This window comes from Nymphaea colorata, chromosome 7 (genome assembly GCF_008831285.2).
Source record: "Nymphaea colorata isolate Beijing-Zhang1983 chromosome 7, ASM883128v2, whole genome shotgun sequence".
Taxonomy (NCBI): domain Eukaryota; kingdom Viridiplantae; phylum Streptophyta; class Magnoliopsida; order Nymphaeales; family Nymphaeaceae; genus Nymphaea; species Nymphaea colorata.
This window is the reverse complement of record NC_045144.1, coordinates 4,682,238-4,699,739: the sequence shown is the minus strand read 5'-3', so window position 1 is coordinate 4,699,739 and position 17,502 is coordinate 4,682,238. Positions and strand designations below refer to the sequence as shown.

The following is a 17,502-nucleotide window of genomic DNA, read 5'->3' as shown; positions in this document are numbered from 1 at the left end:
AATACTTTGCATTTGGATCTGTCATTGGCGGGACCCGGGTTATAATGGCGCCCAGGGACTGCCTTAAAATCATGGTGGTGACGCAGATCAGATTTGGATTTTTTTTTTTTAAGTTGTTAACAAATAATAAAATTTTTATTATTTGAAAATTTTAAATTAACGATTTTTTTTTTACAGGTTTTTAATTTATTTGTCCAAAGTGTGTGTGTGTGTGTGTTTTTTTTTTAAATATTATTGGCCTGTTGAAAACCGATTCGGGTGAGTTGGCTGGTTGGTTCATGAACCAACTTTACTGACATTGAAAAGGACTTCGTCGTTTAAATAAATTATGAATTAAAACCATCATGACACGTGCTTTAAAGAGATAAAAAAAAAAATCGGAAATTCTGGAACCATAATTCCACCCTCAAATTTCAATGTAGAATCACAATTTTAGAATTTTTTGATTCAAGAACAAACTTATAATTTCAGAATTAAAATTCTTTGTTTGACAACATTTCTCAATTCATAAAAAATAACAATTTCAGACCACCTCAAACGCCACAATTTTAAGAGTATGGATTAGAGGTGGTATGTCTCGACAAATCATGTCCGATTCTTGGGTAAGTATGTATGTATTTGTAACGTTAAAATTAAACTTACAACGCTTTCGAAGAATGGGGACGAAATTTAAATTACGTCAGTGCATGACCACTTGAAGCTTTTTATTGCAAACTGGAGTTATTTTAGGTTTGAAAAACGCTTGGTTCGAGTCAGAAGTCCGGGTTATTCGAGCCTCTATCAGATCCATCGACCCGACTGGTGTGACTGCGAGGAGATGACCGAAGTGGGCTAGGGCATGTCCGTAAGATTGGAAAATCGTGAGGGTGAAAGCGTCCTTTATGAACAGCTCCGGTCTTCTAACCGGGAGAGAGCACAGAGTGTTCTCTTGCTGCTGGCGCCATACAGAAGCGGAGACCTGAAAGAGAGAGAGGCCGGAAACTGCCGATAGCCCCATGGCGACGTCGAAGGCGGCTTCCCGGAGCATTCCGTTGGGCACAAGGATCTTCTGTTCACTCGTGGGGGCGTCGGCTGTCTTGTCCCTTCGGAAGGACGGAACGATCAATCGCCGGCTAGTATGGTTCCTTGACTGGACGTCCTCCGCGAGACGCCGACCAGTGAAGGGTGTCTCCACCGCCGATTTCACTGTGGACTCTTCTGCCGGCCTCTGGTTTCGCCTATTCACCCCTACGGAAGTCCCTGCGGGGAAGAAGCTCCCGGTGATCGTCTTCTTCCACGGCGGAGGCTTCGCTTTGATGTCCGCCAACTCCAGAGACTTCGTCGCCCTCTGCCGGCGGTTCGCCCGTCGTCTCCAAGCCTTTGTTGTCTCGGTGAATTACCGCCTTGCGCCGGAGCACAGGTTCCCGACGGCCTACGACGACGCGGAGGCTACTCTGCGCTGGATCTCGACGCCCGGCCGTCTGCCTGAGTCCGCGGATCTCGGCCGATGCTTCCTAGTCGGGGACAGCGCGGGCGGGAACATCGTCCACCACGTCGGCCACCGCGTAGCAGCTGCCTCGTCCGCGGGAGAGGACTTCCGGCCACTGAAGATCGCAGGGCACGTCCTGATCCAGCCGTTCTTCGGCGGCGAGGAGAGACTCCCATCAGAGCTCCGCCTGAGGAAGGTCCCGATGGTGACGCTCAAGCGGACGGACTTCATGTGGCGTGCATTCCTGCCTGAAGGAGCGAATCGCGACCATCCGGCGGCGAACGTCACGGGGCCGAACGCGCCGCCCCTGGCGGATATCGGGCTCCCGCCGACCCTCGTGGTCGTGGGAGGGCTCGACCCCCTGCAGGACTGGCAGAGGCGGTACTACGAGGCACTGCGTGAGGCCGGCGTCCAGGCGAGGATGCTCGACTACCCGAAGGCCATCCACGCCTTCTACATCTTCCCTAAGTCGAAGGAATACCGCGAGTTCATGGCTGAGATGAAGTCCTTCATGGAAGAGCACGGCCGCGGGCTCTGAAGATCCGACCCAGTACGTTCATCTCCGCCCGTTCCAGTACGGTAATAACGTTCTCCACCATATTCCGTTAAATGTTAGTTGCCGGCCGTTCGACATTCTACGTTCTACCATCTCTGTCGTACGTAAAATGTGAATACCATTTAAAAATTCGTCGTATAGCTTATATGCGTCCGCTTGTATCGGCCATGACTTTTAATTAATTTTCTTATTTTCTATTTCTTATTTTTAAGTAATATGTACAACAAATAATTAATTCGATCAACTAACTGAGTCTACGGTCCGATCAATTTCAATTCAATTCTTTTAATGGGCGGTGGAGATCATCAACTGACGGCCAGGAAAAGTGCATGAACAGCTTCTTTTCGTCTTTATTTCACAAGAGAAATGCGTGGGAAGTGACCGGATGACTCACAAATTTGAAAGATTTTTTTTTTTTTTTGAAAAACTGGACTGAACGCGTACTTTGAAATATAAAGCATGACATAAATTCTTCTGAATATTTAAAATGAATTTTACGAAAAAAAAAATCCCAAAACTGATTGATTTTTCAGTCTTATAGGGAAGTTTGAGAAATCTTTATAGTCTTGTTTTGTTTTTTTTTTGAGACAGCTGTACTTTTGACAAAAAGGTCATGCATTCATGCGAAACAAAAGAAAGCGTTACCCAACATCTAGTTAAAAGAGGACAACACTCATAAAATAGTCACTTCGGGCATTTATTTGACAGTTTTATCAAAAGAAAAAAAAAAAGTGTGGCCCTTAGGTGTTTCCTTTAACTAGAAAACGAGCTGAGAGCGTTAGACAGAGAATCTGTAAGACTTGCAAAATGGGGTTACAGTTCGTAAACTAGATTTTGTTTACAGTTGAAAATGCAAAGCAACTGCCACGTCCCTGTTTCCTATACATGGGAAAAAAAAAAAAATCAACGACTTCCTCCAGGTAGGTGCAGCCACAAACGCAGATTTTACAATCTTGCACAGTGTTAAAATTGAAGATATATCTGCAATTATCTTCAGCAGTCCATTCATTTCCATGCCATGCAATTCTATGTCTAGTCTTTTTATCTTTGAAGAGATTGGCACAATGGTAGGGGATTCATAGGCAACCAAAAACATATTTTATATATTACATGGATGAAGATTTGGGAGGAAGCTTGGGCCTTTTGTCAAGTGATGGGAAGCCCTGCTCACCTGAAACTTCAGTCTAGAGTGCATTCCGTCAAGCAGCCCCCAAGTAATACCGAAAATAGAGAGAATGGAGGACCTTAAGTAACCTCTAGCTCACCGGAAAACCACCCTTTTTCTTTTGCTGATATGATAAAAAAAAAAGAAAAGTAATCGACTGCCCATTTGAGTTTTGGACCTAGTTGGTGATGTCAGCCTCTTCAAAACAGGGCCCTTGATCTGGCCGAATACTGATAGTTGCTGTTTATGTATTATTTAAGACTTTTTCAGACTCAGCCGTGTGGAAATTAAGCAGTTCAGTTAAAGTACAAAATCAACAGTTCGACCCTAATTCTTATAGACGGATATGTTAACGTTATAAGTATCATGTATATAAAGGGTAATGTGAAAATCAAAACAATGCATTCAGTTTTGCCATTACCAATGGAAGATCATATGAGTCCAAATACCAACTGAGATGCATAATTACCAGGTCTAGATGATTCTTTGAACCATCCTCAGACTCCCAAGTCGGACCAACAATCCCTTGAATCAGATCACATACTTGTTGAACCTGTGACCAGCAACACAAGTCAGCCTCAATTTTTGAAGACTAAAAACAGGCTGACAAGCCTCAACTTAGAACAATTCAGCTATGTCGATCACAAAGAGAGGGCAAACCTTCTGATCTCTTACAAGGTTAATTCAGCCGATTGCGTGCTATCTATTAGTGGGATGATGCTCTTCGCATACTTTCATCTCCTAGTGAAAAACACAGTTTCTTCTTCCTTAGACATGATCAGTTCATGATAAAGACTGAACAAATCGGAAGTGAAGGTGCTTCTGAGAAAATTGAGAGCACAAAGAGGAAAGGGAATTTCTCACGTGTATTTCACTAATTGTTACAAGCACATATATATACAGAAAAAGAGAAGATTTACGAAGATTTACAATATCCACTAATTTTGGAGTGGATGAAGGAAGATCATAATTAGGCAGACATGATTGTCATTTAAGTTTCCTCAACGTCTCCCTCAATTTCCTTTCCATTGATTACGTTTTTATCCTCAACTTCTTCCTTGATTTTTGGCTTTCTATTATTTTGGTTACCATGCCTTTCATCCTCAACGAGTTCCTTGATTTTTGCTTTTTCAATAAATACGCTCTCATCCTTAGTATCTTCAAGGATCTCATTGATTTTCAGCGGCCGAGAATTTTGGGTATCCCTAAATTCTCGTCTTGCTGATTTACTCTTATCAGCTTCTTGGTAATTCGAGGGACAATACACATCAAAGAAGACATTGAAGAAGACTTGTTGTTGAGGAGTTATCATGAGTGTGTCTGTGCTTGTACAGTCTCTAGTTTTCTTGTTTTTGTGTCTATGAATGTTGAATCCTGGTTTTAGTGTCCATGTGTGCTGAGTCTGTGAACATGCAGGATGAATATTTGAACATTTATTATTCTTTTTTTTTTTTTTATCTCGATGTTGTGGTTTCATCCCAGCCTATCGACTGGCTAAGTTTCTAATGTTGTTGATGTTTTTGTTAGACAGATTTATTCAATGAGATTATTTTGTTGTGTGATATTTATGGATAACAAGATTGATTGAATTACATAGCAGTTTTTGTAATTTTCTTAATATAACTAGTCATATTATTATATGGTATAAATAATTATGATTTTATATGGTATCACTAGATAACACAAATAAGTAGGGTATTCTACTTCACAAACGCAGGACATAACAGCCAAAACAAACTCCACAAGACAAATATGGAACAGTACGGAGGATGAATGGAACAGGACATGATATGTAGTGTGTGAACCGAAACTGGACAGAGCAAACAGACTGTTCTGTTCCTATATTATTAAAACAATGGACAGAAAAAGTTTGTCTGTTGAGACAAGACATTAGTGTGGTGGACCGTGGACAGCATGTCCTCTCTGTCATGCTTTAAAGGACAGCAATGACATGGCCTCTTCAAAGATTTTTAGTGGAATACGATGACTTTTACAGCCAAATGAGCAGGGTTTACATAGGGATGCTAATTGATCAAATTCAAATTAAATATACCTTTAATCATATCCATTTGTTATATGATCATATATTCGGGGTTTTGAATATGAACAAAAAAAGCAATATCTGAATCAAAATCTAAAATCTGATTCAACAATTTGAATCCAAACGGAACCCAACTTTTATATTCATACTTAAATCCAATTTGAATTTTGAACCAAATGTAACTGATTTTCAAAATATAAGAACATTAGATATAGGATATTTACCAAATCCGAATGCGGATCCTATATGATCATGGGTATATTCAATTCAAATGTGACTACTCACTTTTCACCTTGACAAGAGATGGTGGTTGTATTGTAGCATTGGTATATGTAGACAATCTAATCATCACAGGAAATCAGGAAGAATAGATTAACAGTTTTTCTTTTTAAAAAAATACTTGAATCACGGCCTTTCACACGAATGATTTAGAAGAACAGAGATTGTTTATTGGTATTGTGCTTGCAAGGAGTAGGAATGACATCTTCTATCATTTTGAAGGAGTGCGTTACATACAATGTCACAAAAATCGTTTTTGGAAAAATATCGACAAGGTTTTTCACGGGTATTTTTTGGTCGAATTAAAAAAAATAAAAATATTAAAAATTAGAAAAAAATTAATGAGCAACTAATAAAAAGTGAAAATAATAAAAAAAATCCCAAAACAAATAGAGAGAAAAGCATGAGATTTTCACTGTGCCGAGCTTTTCAAAACGTCACAAAATTTTCCTAATATTTTCATTTTATTTGCTTTTCTTGTAAATATTGCGAGATTTTCGAGTGATTAGATAGGATGAGCTCCTCAATGTAAAACCTACAATTATTTCAATAGAGCAATGCCAGTTCCTATCTGAAACAGAAAGAGAACCACTCAAAGAAGCGCCAAAGTATAGGCGTTTGATAAGTAAACTAATTTTTCTCACAATTACATGTCCAGAGATATTGGTCTCTGTGAATGCCTTGAGCAGATTCATGCGTAAACCATGTTCAGGCATATCAAGCATAATAAAGAGCAAAGAATTCTGATATCAGCTAGAAATCAATTACAGCTAAAAGTCTTTTAGCGATGCCAAGTGGGTAGCCAAAGAAATCTACTATGGGTTATGGAGCAACAGTAGGGCTGCACAATGAGCCGAGCCAATTCAGGTTCGACTCGAACTCACTTGAAAAAACTTGGTTCGTGCTCAACTCGTTTATAAACGAGCCGAGTTTGCACTTACAGAGACACTCGAAATGGTAAACAAGTTGAGTTCGAGTTTCAAGAACTCGACTGGACTCATAAACCGGTACTTTATATAATATTACTAAAACCGGTTTAACAAGTTACACAAGTTAAACGAGTTAATGATTATGTGAGTTAACGACTAAACGAGTTAAATAGGTTGAGTTTGAGCTTGATTTTGTGTAGTTAAGTCGAGCTCAATTCGAGTTCAAGCCGAGCTCGAGCTCCGGCTTGAATCGGCTCATGTGCAGAACGAAGTATTCATGGAAGATTATCTTGTGTCATGGCAGGGGTGGAGCGAAAAAAATTGACTAAGAGACACTGGTTACAAAAATTTCTTCATTTCAAAGCACAACTGGTACCACCAATAATGGCATTTTTATCTTTAGTTGGCGATCCATTCAAAAACAGCCTGTCTTAATCAAACAGGGACCATGGAAAACATTCAACAATATGGGTGAGTGGGGTTTTCACAGGTTTGCTTTCAGCTCTTTCTGCACTTCAACCTGCGGACGAGGGTGAAAGAGTCCATTGTCACTGGATTCTTCTTTCTGTGAGTTGAGCGGCGGGAGAGACGGCCAGTCGTTCTCTTGCTGCCGGTAGTGCAGACGCGGATAACCTGAGAGAGAGTGAGAACCAGAGGCGGAGAGTGGCCGGAAACTGTCGATAGCCCCATGGCGGCGTCGAAGGCGGTTTCCAGCAACCTTCCGTGGCGCACAAGGGTTTTCTGTTCACTCGCGGGGACGTTCTTGGACTCTTGCGTGCGGAAGGACGGTACGGTCAATCGCCGGCTGTCAGGGTTCCTTGACTGGACCTCCTCCGCAAGCAGCCGCCCGGTGAAGGGCGCCTCCACCGTCGATTTTACTGTGGACTCTTCCGCCGGCCTCTGGTTTCGCCTCTTCATCCCTACGGAAGTCCCCGAAGGGAAGAAGCTCCCAGTGATCGTCTTCTTCCACGGGGGAGGCTTCGCTCTTATGGCCGCCAACTCGAAAGCATACGACACCATCGGCCGCCGATTGGCCCGTCGCCTCCAAGCCTTCGTCGTCTCCGTGAATTATCGTCTGGCGCCGGAGCACCGGTTCCCGACGGCCTACGACGACGGCGAGGCTACTCTACGCTGGATCTCGACTCCCGGCCGTCTGCCTGAGTCCGCGGATCTCGGCCGATGCTTCCTAGTCGGGGACAGCGCGGGCGGGAACATCGTCCACCACGTCGGCCACCGCGTAGCAGCTGCCTCGTCCGCAGGAGAGGACTTCCGGCCACTGAAGATCGCAGGGCACGTGCTGATCCAGCCGTTCTTTGGCGGCGAGGAGCGACTCCCGTCGGAGCTCCGCCTGAGAAAGGCCCCGATGGTGACGGTCAAGCGGGCGGACTTCATGTGGCGCGCATTCCTGCCGGAAGGAGCGAATCGCGACCATCCGGCGGCGAACGTCACGGGCCCGAACGCGCCGCCGCTGGCGGATATCGGGCTCCCGCCGACCCTCGTGGTCGTCGGAGGGCTCGACACCCTGCAGGACTGGCAGAGGCGGTACTACGAGGCTCTGCGTGAGGCCGGCGTCCAGGCGAGGATGCTCGACTACCCGGAGGCCATCCACGGCTTCCACATCTTCCCCAAGTCGCAGGAATGCCGGGAGTTCATGTCCGAGTTGAAGTCCTTCATGGAAGAGCACGGCCGCGGTCTCTGAAGATCAGATCCCGTACGCTCATCTCTGCCCGTTCCATTACGATAAGAACACACTTCGCCGTGCCGTTAAATTTCAGTTGCCGGCCGTTCAACACTCTGCGTTATCTGCCATGGCTGACGGTGTGAGCATTTGAAAATTCGTATTAAAATTTAATCTTAATTACTCTTATTTACTAATAAATAAGTCGATTCGAAGCACCATTCAATGCAGATAGGCAGAGGAGAGGAGTGAACCGAAGCCTCTGCTCTTCAACAAGCATATTTGGTGGGCATCTGTGTTAAACGTTTCTCTATTGTTTGTCATCTGATTCTTTTGTTTCAATTGAATACGAGGCATGAAATAGTCAAACATGGACAATTGATAATTGGTATTATAGATATTCACGGTCATGAGCATTAGTTTTCTTTAATGCATAAAAATTTTATTTTCAGACAAGAAAAGTAAAAAGATCTCTTCCACGATGGTGATGAAAATATCACAATCAGAGGTGACATGAGAAAAGATAATGAAGTTTTTATTTTTAGTAAAACCATGTCCACAAATTGCAATACTTTTGAAAATATCGCAGTATTTATAAAAAAAAAAAAAACAAGAAAACAGAAAAAGGAAAAACTATCGTGAAAAAAAAAATAAATTGTTTTTATCGCGATAAAAACGTGTTTTTTTCGCATGCACTCAAGCAGGGGCAGTCTAGGTATGGAGCAAAAATGTTAAAAGTTTACACTTATATTTTTCAAAGTTTTGTTTCGACTTTTTAATAGAGGATTTGTTTACTTTATGCCTAGTTCTAGACTCAAGTTCTGTTTTTTTGTTTTTCAAATTCTGGTTTATAGTCATTGATTCTCTTGATTTCTAGATGTGGGATGTGATTTTTCCTTTTGTCTTTTTAATATAGGAACATCTATTCTTACGCATACTTAAATTCATGTTCTCTTCTTTCTTTCTTTTTTTTTTCAAGTTCTAGTTTAAGCAATTAATCTTGATAAGTTCACAAAATGGTTTGTGGCTGATTTGAAAAAAAGGAGAGGGAGAGGAGAGATAGAGAGAGGCCGGAAACTGCCGATAGCCCCATGGCGACGTCGAAGGGGCGGGGGATTCCGGGAGCCTTCCGTGGCGCACAAGGCTCTTCTCTTCACTCATGGGGACGATTACGGACCTCCCGTTGCTTCGGGAGGACGAGACAATCAATCGCCGGCTGTTTTGGTTGATAGAAAGAGATTTCAACGTTGGGAGACAGAATATCGCTTGTACAGTTTTTCTTTTCTGTGAATGAATATCGAATGTTGTCTTGTCTTGTCTCTCCCACCGTGGATGTAGGTCATCATAGACGGAACCACTTTAAAACTGCAGGGCTTCTTCAATGCTTTCCTAGACAAGAGCGTTTATCCTGCTGTTACGGAGTTGATTCAAGAGGTCCTCTCTGAAACGTCTACTATGGAGCAGAATGGTGAAGATAGGGCCGACGATGGATCTCAGACCTTCATTCAAACGAGCGATGGAGCTACACAGAAAATGGTCCTTCATCAACAAGGTCGCCGTAATCTGAAAATCACCAACTCCTTGCTTGACGGATTCAATTGCTTGCCTTAGTCAAAAGCCGTCACTCGATTCTTAAGTGAAAAATTGAAGCTGAGATATATTGATGGTAGCATTAGCAAACCTGCTTTGAATGACCTAGGTAAACGGAGATCCACAAATGACACAACGGCCTCATGGCTGGTAAACCCCATCGGGCTGAAAATCTCTGCTAGCTTTCAATTTCTTGAAACAGCCGAGGAAATTTGGACCTCACCCAAGGAATTCTACAGCCAGCAATTTGACACATATTTCGTTCCTGGTACATTATGATGACTAGTAGGGCCTTCAATATGTAAATCAAATCTTTTATTCTCTTTCCAATTGTTAAACCCATCATATACAAATGCCTTTGGCCTCAAAATGTTGCTCTATGTTTGCTTGGACTATACTCCAATCAATTCTATACTCATCAAACCATTTTGGATTAAAGTTTCACTTTTGATTGTTGGGTTGAAAATCACAATTACGAGGCTGACAAAGGCCTCGCTGAAGTTAAGCTCTGCGAATACTTTCCCGAACATTTGAACAATAAGTTGACATAGGAGGACGAAGCGTAGGATCTGCAGGCAACTTTGCTTCGTCAAATTCTATATCATTCCATTGCTTTATGCTTTCTGGAGCTGGACCCCATCCATTTCTGGCATGGGCAACACGAGCGTGAAGCTCCTTTCCACACAGAGCTTATCCACGCCAGCCCACACGATAGCTCCACTACTGCTTGCAAACCGGCACTCTATATAATATTGTCAAAACCAGTTCACCAAATCATCCGTTTTAAGTTTTACCATAAAAACAAAATTTCACAAGTTACACGAGTTAAATGAGTTAATGCTTGCACAAATTAACATTAAACGATTTTACGCCTAAATGAGTTAAATGGGTTAAACAAATCGAGTTGGAGCTTGTTGTAAAGAGCTCAACTTGAGTTTTTTGAGCCGAGTAGAGATATAGATATATAATGGTTTTGGATTAACAATTGTCAAATAAATCTTCGATTTGAGTAAGAGACCGCCGGTTTAAAGGAAGATTTGCTTGTGGGAGATCCAATTGTGTTTATTAAAAGATGGCTCTTATGTATACAATCTCTTAATTTCAACTTAACTTTATTGTTTTGAAAAGTTTACAACATTGTTTCCATTTATTTTATGAGGTTTTGTTTTATCTTTTTAATGTGTTGTCATCATGTCATGACTTATAACGATGAATCATAAACTTTTATTTTGTATATGATGAGTTTTTGACATAGAACACTTTTCCAATGATTTTTCTCTATTTTTAATTTTTTAATAAATCATATGCAATGTTCTTGTCCCTAGAAGCTACATTATTCATGGACTAGCATATATAATTATATACTATTGTAATATATTGGGGCCCACCACAAGTTGTCAAACCCATGACATGACTCGAACCCAGATCAGCAAATGACTGAATCACTGGGTTAATGAGTTGACTTGTCAATTAAGCTCAAGTTTGAAAATAACTACAAAATAATTTTGTAGGCGTTCAAATTACATAAAACATTTTTTCTTCTTCCTCTCTATTTGCTTTTCTTTCCCTTGTATCCAAACAAGCGGTAAATGAACATTTAGTCACACTAGATCTGAAATCCAGGGTGGTTTGAGATAATGGGATCCTAAATATAAAGTTTACAAAAGGATTTGCAATTTTTTTGTTGTCAGATATATGAATTTATAATCTTTATATTTTAAAAATTCATGGATGTGAAGTCTGATATTCGCCCTCCTCTTATTTGATTTCTGGCATAATGGAGACTTTAACTTTATACTTTCCAAATCAACAATTTATTACGACAATGAACTTGAATTGGGCCGACGTTAGATCGGACCCACATATTCCAGGATAATCAAATGCTTCTTAAAGCTATATTAATTTGATAGCAGAGGATTTGAGGTCCGGTTTTAGATCAAACCGATTCGATTTAAGGATGCCAAATCTCAACTTTTAACTATTTATTGTTATTTGAAATTTTTGAATTAACAAAGGTTCTTTATTTCTTTATTTATTTCTTAAATATTATTGGCCTGTTGAAAACCGATTCGGGTGAGTTGGTTGGTTGGTTCATGAACCAACTTTACTGACATTGAAAAGGACTTCGTCGTTTAAATAAATGTCTATCATATCAATCCAACTTGAGTTGAAAGAAAACCCATTGATTGTACATTGATATGGTAGTGGTTCGAAATGCATCTTGACCCGATTGGCGTCAGCTTCAAACATCAACAACATTTAATTTATTTATTTTTTTTTTAATCTCGATGTTATGGTTTCACCCGAGCCTATCGACTGACTAAGTTTTAAATGTTGTTGATGTTTGTGTCAGACAAATTTATAAAATGAGATGATTTCGCTGTTTGATATTTATGTATAACCAGATTTATTGAATGACACAGCAGTTTGTAATTGTCTTAATGATATAAATAATTGTGATTTTATATGGTATCACTAGACAACACAAATAAGTAGGGTATTCTACTTCACAAACCCTGTACATAACGGACAGAACAGAAGACAAATGCGGAACAGTACAGACAGCACAAACAAAATATAAGACAAACAAACAGAACAAACATCAAACGATGAATGGAACAAACAAAACAGACAGAACAGCCATGATATATACTATGTGAACCAAATATTGGACAGAACAGCCATGATATATACTATGTGAACCAAATATTGGACAGAACAGACACATTGTCCTGCTACTATATTATTCAAGCAATAGACAAAAGAACGTCCTTGTCTATTGAGACAAGACAGTAGTATGGTGGACAACACGTCCTATCTGTCATAACTCAATGGACAACAATTTTAAGAGATTCTTATTGGAATATGAGTCGCCATGAATTTTAGAGCGGAATGAACAGGTCATGGTTCACATAGGAATGCCAATTGATTGGATTCAAACCAAATATACCATTAACCATATCCACTTTTTATATGTTCACGTATTCGAGGGTTTGAATGTGAACAAAGAGAAAAGCAACATCTGAATCAAAATCTAACATCAGAATCCACAATTAGAATCCAAACTGAATTCAATTTTTACAATCATATCTGAATCCAAATCTGAATTTTTGAACCGAATCTAACTTGATTTTCAAAATATACGAACATTGGATATAGGATATTTACCAAATCTGAATGCGGATCCTATATGATCATGGGTATATTCAATCCAAATGTGACTACTCACTTTTCACCTTGACAAGAAATGATGGTTGTATTGTAGCGTTGGTCTATGTAGACAATCTAATCAACGCAGGAAATCAGGAGGAGCAGATTAACCTTTCACATCACATGAATGATTTAGAAGAACAGATATTGTTTATTGGTATTGTGCTTGCAAGGAGTAGGAATGACATCGACTATCTATCATACAGAAAAAGTGTATTAGATACAATGTCACGAATATCATTTTCGGGAAAAATATCGACAATGCCTTGTTTTTTAGGGAAAATTTCAGGAAAAAATATTGGCGAATTTAAATAAATAAAAATACTAAAAATTAGAAAAAAATTAAATGAGCAACTAATAAAAAGTGAAAATAATAAAAAATTTCCAAAGCAAATAGATGAGATATTCATTGTGCCGAGATTTTCAAAACATCGCAAAATTTTCCTGATATGATATTTTTGTTTTACTTGCTTTTCTTGTAAATATTGCGAGATTTTCGAGTGATTAGATAAGATGGGCTCCTAAAGCCTACAATTATTTCAATAGGGCAATGCCAGTTCCTCTCTGAAACAGAAAGAGAACCACTCAAAGACGCATCAAAGTTTGATAAGTAAACTAATTTACCACAGAATTACATGTCCTGAGATATTGGTCTCTGTGAATGCCTTGAGCGCAAGGAATTCTCATACCAACTAGAAATCAATTACAGCTAAAAGTTTTTTTTTTTCCGGATGCCAACTAGAAAATCTACTATGGGTTATGGAGTATTCATTGGAGATTAACTTTGTGTCATCACAGGAATGGAGCTAAAAAATTTTAACTAGGAGAACAACTGGTACCACCAATAATGGCGTTTCTAGATTTAGCTAGCACAACTGGTACACTATGTCACCTGGGTGCGTTTTTCTTTGAGCTCGCACCTGCACCCACGCGTTGCGGGTGAAAGAGTCCGTCGTGACCAGGACTCTAGCGGCGGGAGAGAGTGGTGCAGACGCGGATGACAGTGAGAACCAGAGGCGGAGAGTGGCCGGAAACTGTCGATAGACCCATGGCGGCGTCGAAGGCGGTTTCCAGGAACCTTCCGTGGCGCACAAGGGTTTTCTGTACACTCGCGGGGACGTTCTTGGACTCTTGCTTGCGGAAGGACGGTACGGTCAAATCGCCGGCTGTCAGGGTTCCTTGACTGGACCTCCTCCGCAAGCAGCCGCCCGGTGAAGGGCGCCTCCACCGTCGATTTTACTGTGGACTCTTCCGCCGGCCTCTGGTTTCGCCTCTTCATCCCTACGGAAGTCCCCGAAGGGAAGAAGCTCCCAGTGATCGTCTTCTTCCACGGGGGAGGCTTCGCTTTTATGGCCGCCAACTCGAAAGCATACGACACCATCGGCCGCCGATTGGCCCTTCGCCTCCAAGACTTTTGTTAGATGGCGGGTGACTCGAAATATCTAGAGTCATCATTTGCTTATATCTATATATATTATGTGTGTGTGTAAATGTTGGATCTTAATGTCAAAGAGCTTTTGGCACTTCAAAGTTTGTGTAATGCATTGAGCTTACTTAAACCTGCATTTTTGCATTCTTGAAACCAGTTTGATTTTGCCTAGACCTTTACCTTAAAAGGCTTTAAGTACGCTGGTAATAATCTCTTGTGATGTGTAGAGAAACTTAAGAGCAGCACTCTTGTAATCTTTATATACAAAACCAACTCAAAATCGATTGCAATCTTGTTCTTATCCATTTTGCTCTCTTTTTTTTCTCTCTTTGTTTTGTATGTTGGTTCAAAAACTTCGAACAAGTTTGTAAGATGAATGGTAATAAATTTAGAGAAGGCCTCAATATTTAAATAAAAAATTACCCTGAGGTAGCAGTAATAAAGACAAGTTCTTTTATGGGTCAGCTGCCTCATTGTGTTTTCGTTTGTGTGGGTGAGAGAGAGAGAGAGAGGTAGATAAGTGAGGTCTTCCTCATGTAGAACGTGGTTATATCCTGCTTGGCATGTGGAAAGTAAGCTCTTTCACATTCACTGCTTTAAAATGTTAGGACATGAGAAACATAGTGCCTAATGGAACGTTGAATGATTAAATCTAATTTTTCCATCATTTACAGCATTACCTTATTGTTTTACCCTCTTCACACGAGTTTACATATCATCTCTCCCTAAATTTAGAAGTTGGTGTAAAAAAACTTTAGTTTTTACCACCATTCGCATGCTTGAATGTGTCCTCTTTCAAGGTACCGTATTTATTGTTTACCTTGCTCTCAAAGTTATTACATGTAGGAAAAAAAGAAAGTGATTCAACAATATATATATGCTTTGAGAATTTCATGCATAGCATACAAAAAATCCAATAACTAACGAATAGAATAGATCTGCCGTATGCCAACACCTGATAACTAACGAAGCAAAGACGTTTTTATCTAAAACCAACAACTGTGTCATTCTTTGAACTTTGAATGCATGTTCCATATTACGTGAGTGACTCGCACATTACGTCGTAAAGGGATACACTGATACCAATCAAGTGTATCATTCTTTCAAATGAAAAACATTGAATTAAGCACTCTATTGTGTCAATTAACCTAATTTTGAAGAGATGATAATGCTCACAAGGTCTCGGCAGTCACGGTCACTGTGAAACCATCTTGACCGTATGTTGATCCACCCTGAGTACAAACAATCAGATATGAAACCAGCCTTAAAGGGAAGAGAAGTCATGGTCATGGTCCATGGATATTCTAACGCAACAAGTAACAGATCCCAGACAAGGAAGTCGAGTGAGAGGTTAGTTTGCAAGAGGAACAAGGGAAAAGAACTTTCACCATTTATGCTGCTTTGACAAAGCCAAGTAGAGTAAAATCATTTCTGTTCATGATCAACAACTGAAAAGGCAGCAGTAACAAGTCAAGGTATAGGAAGAGTGCACCTTCATATGTTTCTGTTAGCCTCCTGCTAACATAACTGCTAAAATCATTTAACTTTTTTTTTTTTTTTTTCCATTCAATGAAATGACAAGTCACCAAGTTATAACTGGTGATGACCTCTAACAAGGGGCCATGTGTTATGGGTTGAAAATGGTCAAAACACTATTCTAGTCCCTTCTATAAGGACAAAAATGGAATTTAAAGAAATTGGAATCGGATGTACCTTTTATCATGTGTAACTTATGAGATATTCAAATTCAAATTTTTAAATTTGAATTCAAATGAATGAAAGTTTATACCATGTATGATTCTATTTTTTAGATTCACAATATAAATCCGATCATCAGTCGACTTTTTTAAATTTCACAGACTAAATCCCAACGGAACATGATACGTTAGGGGACCGAGTTTCAAAATATTTTTGGATATTGAATAAAAAAATAAAATCTAACTGTTTGCTTATTATGCAATCAGATATTTGTTTAAAGAAACCAATCAAATGTCATTTCCTAAACCCAAATCTAACATGATGCGTTTGATGCACCCAGAATCAAAATGCTTATTTTTCAACTGAAGCTATTAAACAAAAACAAACGAGGTATTTTGTTTTCAAAATTAAGAAACTGAAGTCCGAAATTTTGATTCTATTCTGGTTTTGGTTTGAGGAATTATCATTCTGAAATTTTCTATCATCAAACACACAATGTCAATGTCAAGTACTTTTACATATCCAACTTATTTAATGAGTCCATTTTTGATATCCAATCCAAACTGATTTATTGACATCACTACCTTGTCACTTGGATGAACATTAAACCTCCACACTCATCAGCCCAACCAACTATGGTATGCTAGCTACAGTTTTTTAAAAATAAAAAAAAAAAGTTCAACTTTTTACTTATTTGTAAAGAACTGTATACGGTTTGAAAAATTACAAATTCATTACTAAATTTGGCACTTGGTGAAGTAGAATTTGCCCCAAGAAAAGATTGAGTACCTTTTTTACAATCAGCATCTTTTGCGCCTTTCTCTCTCTATTCCTCTCTCTCTCTCTCTCTCAAGCTCGTGTCATCCCAAACCTGAAAAGTTCCAAAGAAGCCTTTGTTCCTCCTAAAATAAAAAAAAAATTCACTAAGAAATTTGCTTTTCAAATTCCCTCAACTCGGGAAAGAACATCTATTGACCAAAAAATTTTTACAAAATCTTGCTCAACTTTTGAAAGAGATTAGCTAGAACATGCTCGTGTTTGAATTCAAAAACACCATTAAAGTCGAAAGAAAATCGAACTTAGCCTGGCTATTGCTGTATCACCAAAAGTTAGGCATATTTCTGCAAATTTTCACAGTAATCAGTCTATGGTTATCTAAAGTTCACAGTCCAACCCGGTTTTCAAACAGCCTGTTAGGTTCTCTTAGTTATATTAGGGCGTACTTAATGCCCAGATTTTTTTTGTCCCTGAAGTGTACTTTTCAAGAAGAACTTATTCTCGCTAAACAAACAGTGAAAGAGACAATTCTGGAAATATTTTACCATTTCACAGAATCACTTGTACGGTTTTCTCTAATCTTTCAATTCTAAAATTAGGCCTGATTTTGATAAAAGATGAGGTGCCAAAATGTGAATGAGTTGTAAAAGCCATCATTCTTTAAAAATTAACCATGGCAGTC

At 39.6% G+C, this 17,502-nt stretch overlaps 2 protein-coding genes across 5 annotated transcripts; both read left to right on the top strand.

Annotated features, from left to right (window-relative positions):
• The first annotated feature begins 912 nt into the window (after window positions 1–912).
• On the top strand, window positions 913–4,751 carry LOC116257083 (probable carboxylesterase 18). Of its 2 annotated transcripts, none has more exons than XM_031633698.2 (2): window positions 913–2,047; window positions 4,429–4,751. In XM_031633698.2, exon 1 carries the CDS (start codon window positions 996–998, stop codon window positions 2,004–2,006), a length of 1,011 nt encoding a protein of 336 aa, XP_031489558.1. In that variant the 5' UTR covers window positions 913–995; the 3' UTR covers window positions 2,007–2,047; window positions 4,429–4,751. The 2 variants fall into 2 exon arrangements, with proteins under 2 accessions (XP_031489558.1, XP_031489557.1); XM_031633697.2 differs by having other exon boundaries at window positions 4,373–4,751.
• Window positions 4,752–6,893: 2,142 nt separating this feature from the next.
• Window positions 6,894–10,150, top strand: LOC116258132 (probable carboxylesterase 18). 3 transcript variants are annotated; one of them, XM_050078913.1, is made up of 3 exons: window positions 6,894–8,258; window positions 8,348–8,401; window positions 9,488–10,150. In XM_050078913.1, the coding sequence occupies exon 1, from the start codon at window positions 7,127–7,129 to the stop codon at window positions 8,135–8,137; it is 1,011 nt and encodes a 336-aa protein (XP_049934870.1). In that variant the 5' UTR covers window positions 6,894–7,126; the 3' UTR covers window positions 8,138–8,258; window positions 8,348–8,401; window positions 9,488–10,150. The 3 variants fall into 3 exon arrangements, with proteins under 3 accessions (XP_049934870.1, XP_049934869.1, XP_049934868.1); XM_050078912.1 differs by having other exon boundaries at window positions 9,160–10,150; XM_050078911.1 differs by having other exon boundaries at window positions 8,348–10,150.
• The last annotated feature ends 7,352 nt before the right edge of the window (window positions 10,151–17,502 follow it).